The sequence below is a fragment of the Tamandua tetradactyla genome, chromosome 1, assembly GCF_023851605.1.
Source record: "Tamandua tetradactyla isolate mTamTet1 chromosome 1, mTamTet1.pri, whole genome shotgun sequence".
Lineage (NCBI taxonomy): Eukaryota > Metazoa > Chordata > Mammalia > Pilosa > Myrmecophagidae > Tamandua > Tamandua tetradactyla.
In genome coordinates, this window is record NC_135327.1 from 50,519,562 (window position 1) to 50,531,862 (window position 12,301).

General features: G+C 36.4%; 1 protein-coding gene across 1 annotated transcript in view; it reads right to left on the reverse strand.

Annotated features, from left to right (window-relative positions):
• Positions 1-212: 212 nt before the first annotated feature.
• SNAP25 (synaptosome associated protein 25) overlaps positions 213-12,301 on the reverse strand; it is an 86,876-nt gene continuing 74,787 nt past the window's right edge. The window contains exons 7-8 of the mRNA XM_077115323.1: positions 10,420-10,564; positions 213-1,491 (exon numbers count right to left, since the gene is read on the reverse strand). Of these exons, the coding sequence (XP_076971438.1) occupies positions 1,423-1,491; positions 10,420-10,564 (214 nt within the window). The 3' untranslated portion in view covers positions 213-1,422. The remainder of the gene's footprint in view (positions 1,492-10,419; positions 10,565-12,301) is intronic.

Below are 12,301 nucleotides of genomic sequence, written 5' to 3' on the forward strand. Positions count from 1 at the left end.
TTCTAACATAGATTTTGGAAATCCAGCCAAGTTGTCAACTATCATTGGAATCATGTCTAAAAGGGACATCTTTGTCTTTTCCACACAGTGCCCAAGGCATACAGAATTGGCTTTTTAGGAGCATCAGAATAGCATTGCCTGGCTTCTTTTTCTCATGCGAGTGTAATCTTAGGCGGGGTCCATGAAAAAATTAAAGCAGACATCCAGAGGTCTATAATTTTTAATAATTTAAACTAGCTACAAAATGTCAATCACTTCACAAATCGACAGAGGAGACAGGAGGAATTTAATATTACATGCTATAATGATATTTATCTCACAGTTTATATCATTCATTTATATTATTTTTTAAAGATTTATTTATCAGCTACTAAACATCTCAGTAATTTGGTGTGCATAGCTCTAGATTAAGCAACAGAGAATTGTACCAATAACAAACCACAGGGGAAATGGTGATTAATAAGAGTCAACCTTAAAAAATTTACATTTCCACACTGTTTCACATCAAGATTGCTTTCTCCAAAACATAGCCTTCAAAAACAGCAAACAAACCCTATATTACATCCATTTGGCATAGTTTCAGCCAAATGTATATTTTGTTGGAAATGATAAAATGGTGAGTGTGTCAAATCCATCTTTTTTTAAAATTCTCTTTTTAAAAAAAAGGATGATTATGATTATAAGTCTATAGATCGACAGAAAGAAAGTGACACTACTGCAGTTTTGCTGGTATAACTTAATCTTGACAGTGTCTCAATACTGAGCATGCTCTGTTGTTTCACTGCTGCTGTTGTGCATGTGTGTATGTTTTCTCATCAGTATTCTACTGTCATAGAAAGTTTTTGTTTAAGTAGGAATCTAAAAATCTATTTAGTTTTCATGCATAAATGCATAAATCACATCACTTTTAGTGCAATGCCTGTTATGTAATTCCACATTGTCTAATCATGAAATCATAAAGACAGATGACAACCATGAAAAACCGAGGACAGCAAATTTTAAAAATTTCAGAGCCTGACGCCCAAAGAAAGAACCATGGCAGTAGCTCTGTGGAATGTCACAGTTTTACAAGAACAATACTGTGTATTGAAGGAATCAACAGCACATCGAGCATTCCTAAATTGTTGTCATTCAGCAAATGCCACTGAGGAAAGAAAAGGAAAAAGGAAACCAAAGACATCTTATGTAGGGAATAAGAGCTACCAAATGAGCACTATATACAACCTTTGGAAAGAAAGAGACCCAGAAAGAACAAAAGACACATAGTAGTGCTGTGAAGCTGATGGACAACACAGGACAATGTTCACGATGGGGGTGAACTGATGTGTGTACGTGTGCAGACCTACTAGGTAATACCATGAGAAAAGCATGAAGATGTTATCCTGCCTGACAGCATTCGGAAGACAATACGGGTGGGCACATTTAACCACTTCCCAGCATCTTTGTTGCACGTTGGTTGGCCTCATCAATTCTGGTTTTGTTGGAATCAGCCTGGAAAAGAAAACAGAAATAAGATTACCCTTAAAATGGTGTTCTTCCTTCTGGGTCCAGCTTAAATGCCACTGAATGGAACCATCCTGAAACTTCTCCAGTCAGAATTGACCATCCCTTCTTTTGCATTCCCCAAACTATAGCTTATGGCTCTCCTTGGATGTGACTATAGCAGCTTGGTCTTAGGTCTCATGCTCCCCCGTCCAGAAAGCATCCTTTTTAGGGCAGGGCTAATCATTTATCTTTCTATCCCTGGAAGGACACAAGTAATTTCCATGGTAGGTAGTTAAATCTGTTGGATTGAGTTAAGTTACCACTACTTGTGTGGCTTCCAGTTGTGATGAACTTATTAGCGGTGCTACTTTGAGCAAATTACTTAACGTCACGGGGTCTCAGTTTTCTTGTCTATAAGCTGGGGACAATAAAGAATAATGCTAATGAGCATGAACACCTACCATGCTCTACTCATTCAATCTTGACAGTGTCAAGATCGACAATATCATTTATCAAGCGTATAGGTCCTTTTTCCAAATTAGGAAATCAGGCAGAAAGATTCCATGCAATTTGTCTAAAGTCATTGCACTAGTAGGTGGGTAAGCTGGGGTCAGATCACAAGCTGCCTGGAGTCAGAATTCACACTGTTAATCACTATACCATTTAGGTTTGCTATAAGGACTAAATGAGTTTATACAAATAGTGTGCTTAGAATAATGTTTTCATTAGCTTGCAATTACTGTTACTGGGTACAAACTTGGTTTTTCTTCTAGAATATTTAAGAGATTTTATGTCTGCTTTCTGAAAACTTAATTCTATGGTTTTGATAACTGACTTGTCTTTAACTGGGTCACATTTGCCATAACTTTGTAATTTTCTCAATTAGTCTCTTGGTTGATCTCTGCACCACTTGGGGCACTTTTTGCTATATGTGTACCATGAAATCCAAAGCTGCTACCAGGTTATACCTTTAAAAGTATACCCAGAAAAGTAATTATTCCCATCACCACTGAGAAAGATATGAGTCAGTAAGTAGAGAGGAAGACAAAGATCCTGTCTAGGCTGTTGCTTTTGTTCTATCACGATTAGACTGTTGTCTCTCTCCAGCTTGGGAGGAGGGGGAGGAAGCTGAGAGGTATGTAGGGAAAGTGAAACGTTTTTCAAATAACTAGTTCTAGTCAATGATTATTGAGTTAGTACCAACTACCACGCTAGATGTTTTCCAATTTCTGTGTGTTGGGTCTTCTTTATTCAGTTTGAATTGCAAATTTCTAGGATACCAGAATTATTCAGATTGAAGTAGAAATTTTCAAAGTTAAAATAAAAATATTTCCAAATTTTCCATAACTCTGACTTATAATGTGTCTTCACATCAGTTTGGATAATTGAGAGTTGGCTTTCAAATGATTATTTCATAAGACAGAGCACTATTTGTCTTTGAATATTTTGATCTACAGACAAAATTTTTTTACCTTAGGTATCTCACTTGGAAAATGAGTCAATTTTCCTTGACTCTTAAACCCTCCCTTAGAAATAATGAAGCTTTGGTGCAAAGGAATATTACAAGCTCAGACCAAAATGAAATGTTCCTAAAGATGGAAGTTTGTTGAATATTATTCCAGACTGAATGCTGAGAAAAGCTCAATTGAGAGAAATCATCTATTTGAAAATGATGGCATGGGGTCAATATATGTGCATTTAATGGCAGAGTCCCAAAATATATGAAACAAATATTGATAAATATTAAGGGAGAAATATATGGTTCTACATTAATAGCAGGGACTTCAATATATCATTTTCAATAATGGACAGAGCATTTAGACAAAAGATCAATAAGGAAATAAGACACTTGAATCATACTATAAACCAACTAGACCTAACAGACATATAGAGAACATTTTACTCAACATCAGCAGACTACACCTTTTTCTCAAGTGCACATATGTTATTCTCAAGGATAGGGCAGAGAGCAAGTCTCAATAAATTAAAAAAATACTGAAACCATACAATGTATCTTTTCTGACAAGAATAGAATGAGCTAGAAGCCAATAACAGAGGAGGAACTGGAAAAATAAAACATATATAGAAATTAAATAACACCCCTTTAAACAATTGATGGGGCAAAGAAGAAATCACAATAGAGATTGGGAAGTATCTTAAGGTCAATGAAAATGAAAACACAACATACCAAAACTTATGGGATGCAGCAAAGACAGTACTGAGAGGGTATTTACAGCTCTATATGCTTACATTAGAAAAGAAGAACTAACTCAAATTAGAGACTTAACCTCTCAAGTGGAGGATTTAGGGAGAGAAGAACAAATTATACCGAAAGCAAGAAGAAGGAAGGAAATAATAAACATTAAAGTGGAAATAAATGAAATAAAGAAAATAAACAAACCCCACAATTGAGTCTTTGAAAAGATCAGTAAAATCAACAAATCTTTAGCTAGACTTACAGAGGAAGAAAGAAAGAGGATGCAAACACTAAAATCAGAAATGAAGAGGGGGGCATGACAGCCAACCCCACAGAAATAGATGGGATAATAAGAGGATATTATGAACAACTGTATGCCAACAAATTAGATAATCTGGACAAAATGGACAAATTTGTAGAAACATACAAACTAACTACACTGACTCGTGAAAAACAGAAGATCTTAACAGACCAATAACAGGTAAAGAGATTGTTCAGTAATCAAAAACCTCTCAACAAAGAAATATGCAGATGGTATTTCTTTGGACCAGATGGCTTCACAAGTGAATTTTACCAAAGAATACCAAAAAGATTTAACACCAATACCAATCCTTCTCAAACTCTTCCAAAAAATTGAAGAGGAAATAAACATTCAATGAGGCCAACACCACCTCAATATCAAAGCCAGAAAAAGATACCACAAGAAAAGAAAATTATAGACCAATATCCTTATGGACGTAGATGCAAATATCCTCAACAAAATACTATCAAACTGAATACAACAGCACATTAAAAGAATTATATGCCATGACAAAGTAGGTTTCATCCCAGGTATGCAAGGATAGTTCAATTAAGAAAATCAATTAGTATAATACACAACATTAATAGAACAAAGGAAAAACCCACATGATTATTTCAATTGACACAGAAAAGGCATTTGACAAAGTCCAGCAACCCATCTTGATAAAAACACTCAGAAAACTAGAAATAGAAGGGAAATTCCTCATCATAATAAAAAGGCATTTATGAAAACCTCACAGCTTACATCAAACTCAACAGTGAAAAACTGAAATCTTTCTCTCTAAAGGCAAGAAACAAGACAAGACACTCACTGTCACCGCTGTTATTCAACATTGTGCTGGAAGTTCTAGCAAGAAAAATAAGGCAAGAAATAGAAATAAAAGGTATCCAATTTGGAAAAGTGAACTTTCCTTATTTGCAGATGCCATATCCTATATATAAGAAATTTTGAAAAATCCAAAACAAAGCTACTAGAGCTAATAAATTAATTCAGTTATGTGGCGGGGTATTAGGTCAAGATAAAAAGTTCAGCAGTGTTTCTATATACTAGTAATGAAATATCTGAAGAGGAAATCAAGAAAATTTCCATTAAAAAATAGCAAATAAAAAATGAAATATTTAGGAATAAATTTATCCGAGGATGTAGAAGACTTACACATGGACAACTATAAAACATTGCTAAAAGAAATCAAGAAGGCCTAAATAAAAGGAAAGACATTCTATGTTCATGAATCAGAAGCCTACGTTTTGTTATGATGTCAGCTATATCCAAAGCAATTTAGAGATCCATTGCAATCCCAATAAAAATTCCAACAGCCTTCCTTGCAGAAATGAAAAACCCAATTATTAAATTTACATGCAAGGGTAAGGGACCTCAAATAGCCTAAACCATCTGGAAAAAGAACAAAGTTGGAGGACTTATGCTTCCCAATCTCAAAATCTGTTACAAAGCTATAGTAATCAAAAGAGCATGGTACTGGCATGAGGAAAGACATACAGACTACTGAAATTGAACTGATAGTTCAGAAATAAACTCTTACGTCTATAGCCAACTGATTTTTGGCAACGTTGCCAAATGCATTCAATGGAGAAAGAACAGTCTCTTTAACAAATGGGAAACTGGATATCCATATGCAAAAGAATGAAGGTGGACCCCTCCCTCACACTATGTACAAAATCTAACTCAAAATGGATCAAAGACCTAAATATAAGAAATCCAACCCAATAAAACTCCTAGAAGAAAACACAGGGAGATATCTTCAGGACCTTGTATTAGGCAATGGTTTTCTTAGACTTAACACCAAAAGCATGAACAACAAAAGAATAAATAGATAAATGTGATTTCATAAGAAGTAAAAAATTTAAAAGAAAAAGTAAAACCTTTCATGCATCAAAGGACTTCATCATGAAAGTAAAAAGCAGAATGGGAGAAAATATTTGTAAATCAAATATCTGATAAAGGTTTAATATCCAATATAGAAAGAAATCCTACAACTCAAGAAAAAAAGATAAGCAACCCAATTTAAAATGGGCACAAAATTTGAATAGACATTTCCCTAAAGAAGATATACAAATGGTCAATAAGCACGTTAAAAAAAAATGTTCAACACTATTAACCATTAGGGAAATGCAAATCAAAAATCATAATGAGATACCATTTCACACCCATTAGAATGGCTACTAATAAAATAGCAAGTATCAGAGAGAATGTGGAGAAATAATTGGTGGGAATGTAAAATGATGCAGCTGCTGTGGAAAATTGTTTGACAGTTCCTTCAAAAGTTAAATACAGAATTATCATTTGACCTGGTTATCCCACTTCTAGGTATACACACCAAAGAATTGAAAGCAGAGACGTGAACAGATATTTGCACACTAATGCACATGGTGGCATTATTCACCAGAAGATGGAAACAACCTAAGAGTCCAACAAAAGATGAATGGATAAACAAAATGTAAGATATTCATACAATGAAATATTATCCATCTGTAAAAAGAAATGAAATTCTGATACATGTGACAACATAGATGAATCTCAAAGACATCTTGTTGAATGAAATAAGCCTGGCACAAATATTGTATCTTCTCATTGATATGAAATAATTAGAAGAGGCAAATTCATGAAGTCAGAAACTAGAACACAGATTACCAGGGGCTGGGATGGGGAGTTAATACTTAATTGGAAGAGAATTTCTTTTAGGGATGATGGAAAGTTTTCGTAATGGATGGTGGTGATGGTAGCACAACATTGTCAATGGAGTTAACACCACTGATTTATATATCTGAGCATTGTTAAAAGGGGTAATTTCAGTTTGTAGATATGTTCCTATAATAAAAATTAAAAAAAAAAACACCATAGGACTGTAAAACACAGCAAACCCTAATATAAACTATGGACCATCAATTGTAACAAAGATACCACAGTAATGCAAAGTGTTAATTGTAAAGAAACTGCAGGTGTGTGGTGGAGGAAGTATATATGGGAACTTCATATTCTCTGCATAATTTTTCTGTTGACCTATAATTTGTCTAATTTAAAAAACTAAAAACACTGGATAGCATTTCTGCAGACAAAAGTTCTAGGACATGTTGCATAAGAAATGCACTGCTGAGCCTTTATGAGTGGTACAATAGTAATTTTGAAGTACAGTATAAGGTCACTGTGCAGATATCCTCAAAGGATCTGGAAGGAGCCTAGAACAGACCTACATTCACTAAGCTCTGTGATTCCACCTAACATCTTTCTCAAGCATTTCAGAATTCCAGCCCATATACAAATGTTTCCACATCTTTATCATGTTCTACAAAAAGTAGCACATTTTAAGGGAAAAAAAATCTTAAGACAGCTTCCTTTTAGTTTTCTTTCTGGTGATTGGAGAATGCCTCTGAGTTCATCCTATTTATAAGCTTTAGGACTTTATGTATAGACGATATCCCACCACAGTTTTCATATTTCTATTTTGAGAATCCTAAACTTACTGGTTTACCCTGAGTATGAAATATGATGGCTTGACTTTGTGGGAAAGCCAGGATGACCACTAGTGAGCCAGTCAGAGAGTTAGAAGGAGCTGTTCAGTCCACCCCTCGGGACACTCTAGAAGTCTCAACTTCAGACCATGACAGGTAGGTATTAAGCTCCATCTCAGACTTCCAGAAATGGTGCTCACTGGCCCACACAGTAGCCCATTCTGATCTCAACTTTGAGCTGTTTTCTTAGTAATCACAGCTTTCAGATGTAACCAAATCACAGAGCAGGTGAGCCTGAAAACCCTGCTAGAAACCAAGATTTTAGTGCTCAAACACCCTGTTTCCTCTTTGGTAGAAGAATCAGAGGATGGTTTCTGCCTCACTGTATTTCACTGTGTGCAAAACATCTACCACTGACAACTTCAAATTGCAATCTGAATCTCAGAATAATTATTTCCTTAGCAACAATTCCTATAAAATATCTGATGTAAATGCCTCCAATTTAGTAGTTTTCTGAAAGGACTGTATATTTTAACTTTGGAAGACTGAATATATATATATATATATGTATATGTATATGTATATGTATTTTATATGTGTGTGTGTGTGTGTGTGTGTGTATGTATGTGTATGTGAACACACACACACACGCACAACCTTAAACAGAAGGCAAGGTTTAAAATTGACAAAGGGACTTCTTCATAGTCCATGGGACTTACTACAGATCACACTGTTTCTGACTCTCAGAACTTCACTATTAATCCAAGAGATAGGAAAGGAAAATGACTGATGGAGTTGGGTGAAGGTTGGTATTTGGGTGCTGAGAGAATATGGGAGAAACATGGCAAGACTAAATCTTAGATGTGGAGAATTTTGCACACCTTTTCCTGTTATCAGAAGTGAGAAATTACATGGGAAGGTGGAAGTCTATTAATAATTGTGCAGCTCATATTACATGTATCATTTTGGGGCAATGCTGGGTTGAAATGGGCTCTATCTAAATCATGTCTGGATTGTGATTTTTGAAAAAAGGCTATTTAAAGTGCAGACTGGAATGAACTAATTGCTCAATGGCAACTAAACCCTTTCCCCACTTCTTAAGTGATTCAGCTCTTTAAGGACTGACATAAACCAGAATGCCCATTTCCCATCCACCTGCTTGGCTTCTGATTATGCCTTACTGCTGTATATGTCTCTAACACTGTAGTAAATTGGGCCCAGAATGAAAGTTTTCCCTAAAGATGAGAAACTGAAATGCAAAGTGGCAGAATTAAGACGGAACTTGCTTTTCCAGGAATACTTGCTCATGCTTAAAGGCCAACTATATCAATAAAGGTTTGACCTCTCTATTAGTTGCTTCTGGAATTCTAATTGGCTTTGATGCATCATCTACCTGAATCTGCAAGTAAAGTGGGTCTATTGATAGAAAATGAATACTTCCTGTTTTTTTTTCAAATAGTTTTCCTATTGAAAGACAGCGCAACAATTATTTTAGTTATTTTTCTCTAGGCTTTAATGGGTCAGATTGTTTGGCTCTAGGGCTCTTTGAAACATTTAATATTGTTCTAAAATCCACTGACTTGCACAGCTTTAAAAGCTTTAGCATATCAAAGGCCTGTTAACAATGATAAGCATGTTATGACTTGCAAAAATAAGCAAAGCACAAGCATTTGCTAACCAACCCTGACATTTGTGTAGCTCAATATTGATCAGGCAAAATATTATGCCATCAGATATTGTTAATATGGAGTGCATAGAGCAAAGTGTCCCCTTTATGTCTACTTATTCTTTTTTCAAGTCAGCAGATGCTTGAATACCAAGAAACTGACTTTTTAGAATAATGATTCAAGAAATATCAAAAGTATCCTTCTCAGCTCACCAAAGTAGAATGGTGCATTAAAAGAAATTCAGGGGTCTCCATCTTTAAAGTTCAATATCTTCCAGGGAATAAATTCACACATAAAAGATTAGCCAAATACAATGTGTCTATTTCTCCCTTTTGGCATTTGGACATTTTAAGATATTATAAGCAAATTTGAGATCCTACTGACTGAAGAGGGGTGGAATACAAGGACATAGAAACCATGTCAGATTTGTAAGATGTGAAATAGCATATTTTAGTGCCCCAGATCTTTTTATAGGTACTTTCCAGTGTTACTTTCTGTTCCTTTTCACAAGCCCCCAAACTCGCCCCTTTCCATTCTAGTCTCTTCAGTCTTCCTTATATACTTGTTGACACTGGGGGTCTTAGTGGGGGTCTCAGTCTTAAAGCCACATCTGGTGTCCTTGTGTAAACTTAACTTCATCAGAGATGAGTTCCCCACTCTGAGATCCGGAGATTTGAACTATTGGGCTGGAAATAAAACCTGGGCTGTTTTGAACTGTCATTAAAGCTTTGGCATTTATGAAAAACAAAGCGTATACTCATCCTCTGACTTACCTAAAATAATAATTCTTTCCCCAGTTTCCTCATTCTATTTCTTGACAAACACCTGTCATTCAAGACTCACTTCAAATTCAACCTTATCTGAAATTTCCTCACCCCTGTCCCTCACAATCATCCTTCTTCTCACCCTATTTAGCATTACAACCATGACCTTCTTAGGGAATGAGATTCTGTCTGGCAGCAAGTTCATCTTGTGACTCACTGCCTCCTGTAGACCGTGAGTTTCCTGGAAGCAGGAATGGTGTCTTCCTCATCATTCTATGTCCCATAGTGCCTAGCATAATGCCTGGCATAGAGGAGACTCTGAGGACTATCTACTGGGTTAAACCCTACCATCTGGTCTTCAGTCCAGTCCTGTTGCTGTTGTTTTTGTCATAGAGAATTGAGGGAAACATCTCCGGCTACTAGCACGCCTGAATACAATGCCATGGTTTGTGGGTCTCATTACGCTCTCCCCGCTTCCTGAGTGGTTATGCCAGAAGCAGTGCCAAGCAGTAGAAGCCACCAACTGCTATGTGCTCACCTTCTCCATGATCCTGTCGATCTGGCGGTTCTGTGTATCGATCTCGTTGCCCATGTCCAAGGCCATATGACGGAGGTTCCCAATGATGCCACTCACCTGTTCCAGGTTCTCATCCATTTCATTTTCTCGGGCATCATTTGTTACCCTGGGAGCCAAAGAGCAATTTTTAGAAGAGAGAAGGTGGGAAAAAACTTGAAGTCCAAGGACTGGAGGCTTAGAAAACATCTGTAGACTTCTCTAGGCACCTTCGATCCTATCTATCTTTAATCTCCACTCAACACAAAAACACATCTAACTTTTGTACATTAGAAGATAAGGTGTTTGCATTTCTGAACTTTCAAGTTTCTATTTTTAAAGAAGGTAAACTAAATATATCAATTTATCTACTTTCTCATTTCCACCAGTACTTCCTCCTTCATATGCTTATTCCAATTTTTATTTTTTTTAAGGATAAGGTCATTTTCACTGTGAGACCTAAAGGATAGAGAATGAAGAAGAGATTAGATAGAAACTGTATTTTTCTTCCTGGAATGTCAACCAAAGTCTCCTAGACTCAAATTCAGAATGAAAGAAAAACCTTACTGTGTTAAAGTCAGAGAATCTCTCTACTCATCTCTTTTCCCATTTGGAACTAACATCAGAGGGAAGCGTGATGGGAACTACAGTCTGCCCTTTAATCCTGCTTGCTCCAGGAACTCCAAATCGAGCTACTTGTTCAAGATGATTTCATTTGCTCACATTTTAGTGCCATGGAGTTTTTCATGGTATTGTGAATGGGTGATTTCAGGGGAGAAAACAGGGATAAAAGATTTTTTCCAGCTTGGGTGAAGGTGAGAACAGGGAGAAGGGGGTCGGTTCTCAAAGTGCCTTAGCCATCTTGCCTGATTTTTTTCCACAGCTCTGTGCAAGTTAAGAGGGAACTATTTACTGAAAACAGTAGGCACTTATTCCAAAATTTTCTAATTGACATTTTCTCATTACAGCTTGTGATGAGCTAAAAAACATTCAGAGGGGTTAAAATCCTTCCCTCATGATAACACCCAATGCAGAATGGCCTACTGAGGTGCTTAAAATAGCCTAGGCCAGGGAAAATTTAAAAAATTAAAGAGGAACTACCCAGCTTTCTTATACAGAGAATAAATTTGTTTAATGATGATAGCAGCTAAGGCATACCTCTACTATAATGGTCTCCATCCTGGTTACATTATTATTAGAATCACTGGGGGGCTTTACAAATCTGGAATGTCCAGGCCCTGCTTCTAGAGATTCCCATTTAATTGGTCTGGAATCTATCCAGGCACTAGTATTTTATAAAACCTCCTTTGAGTGATTTTCCTGTGCATCCATGGTGGAGAACCCTTGGACTAGTTTCACTTGGAGCAGAGAGAAGCAGGAACAGAATTGTCATTCATGAAGCTCTAGGTAGATATCTAGACCTTACACCTAAATAACAGTGACCCATCATTTGAATCAGTGTTATCTGCTGTCTGACAACAGCTCCGATGGCCTGGGTTAGACAGCTGTACAAACCACTACCCTAGCCATGGCTGATGTAGCAGCTTGTACAAAGGGACAGGTGTTTTTTTTCTTCTTCTTTTTAGCAGCAGAAATATTTAATGCCGATTATTTTTCTGTCTTCTGGTCTCCTCAGAGCTGATTTCTGAATGGCTGACCTGTGTAGTTTGAGATGTCTTTCTAGATATTTAAGTTGGTTTTTCCTTTCAGATCTCAAAAGAAATGTTTTACTAAAAAGCCAGTTATGGTCACAATTCTCTATACCTCCAAGACCATTGTCTGATCTGCTCTGCTTTGTGTCATTTTGTGACTATATCACCCAGGTTCTCTTACCTTCTGGTTCCTAGGAGGTCTGGTCAATGAGAGA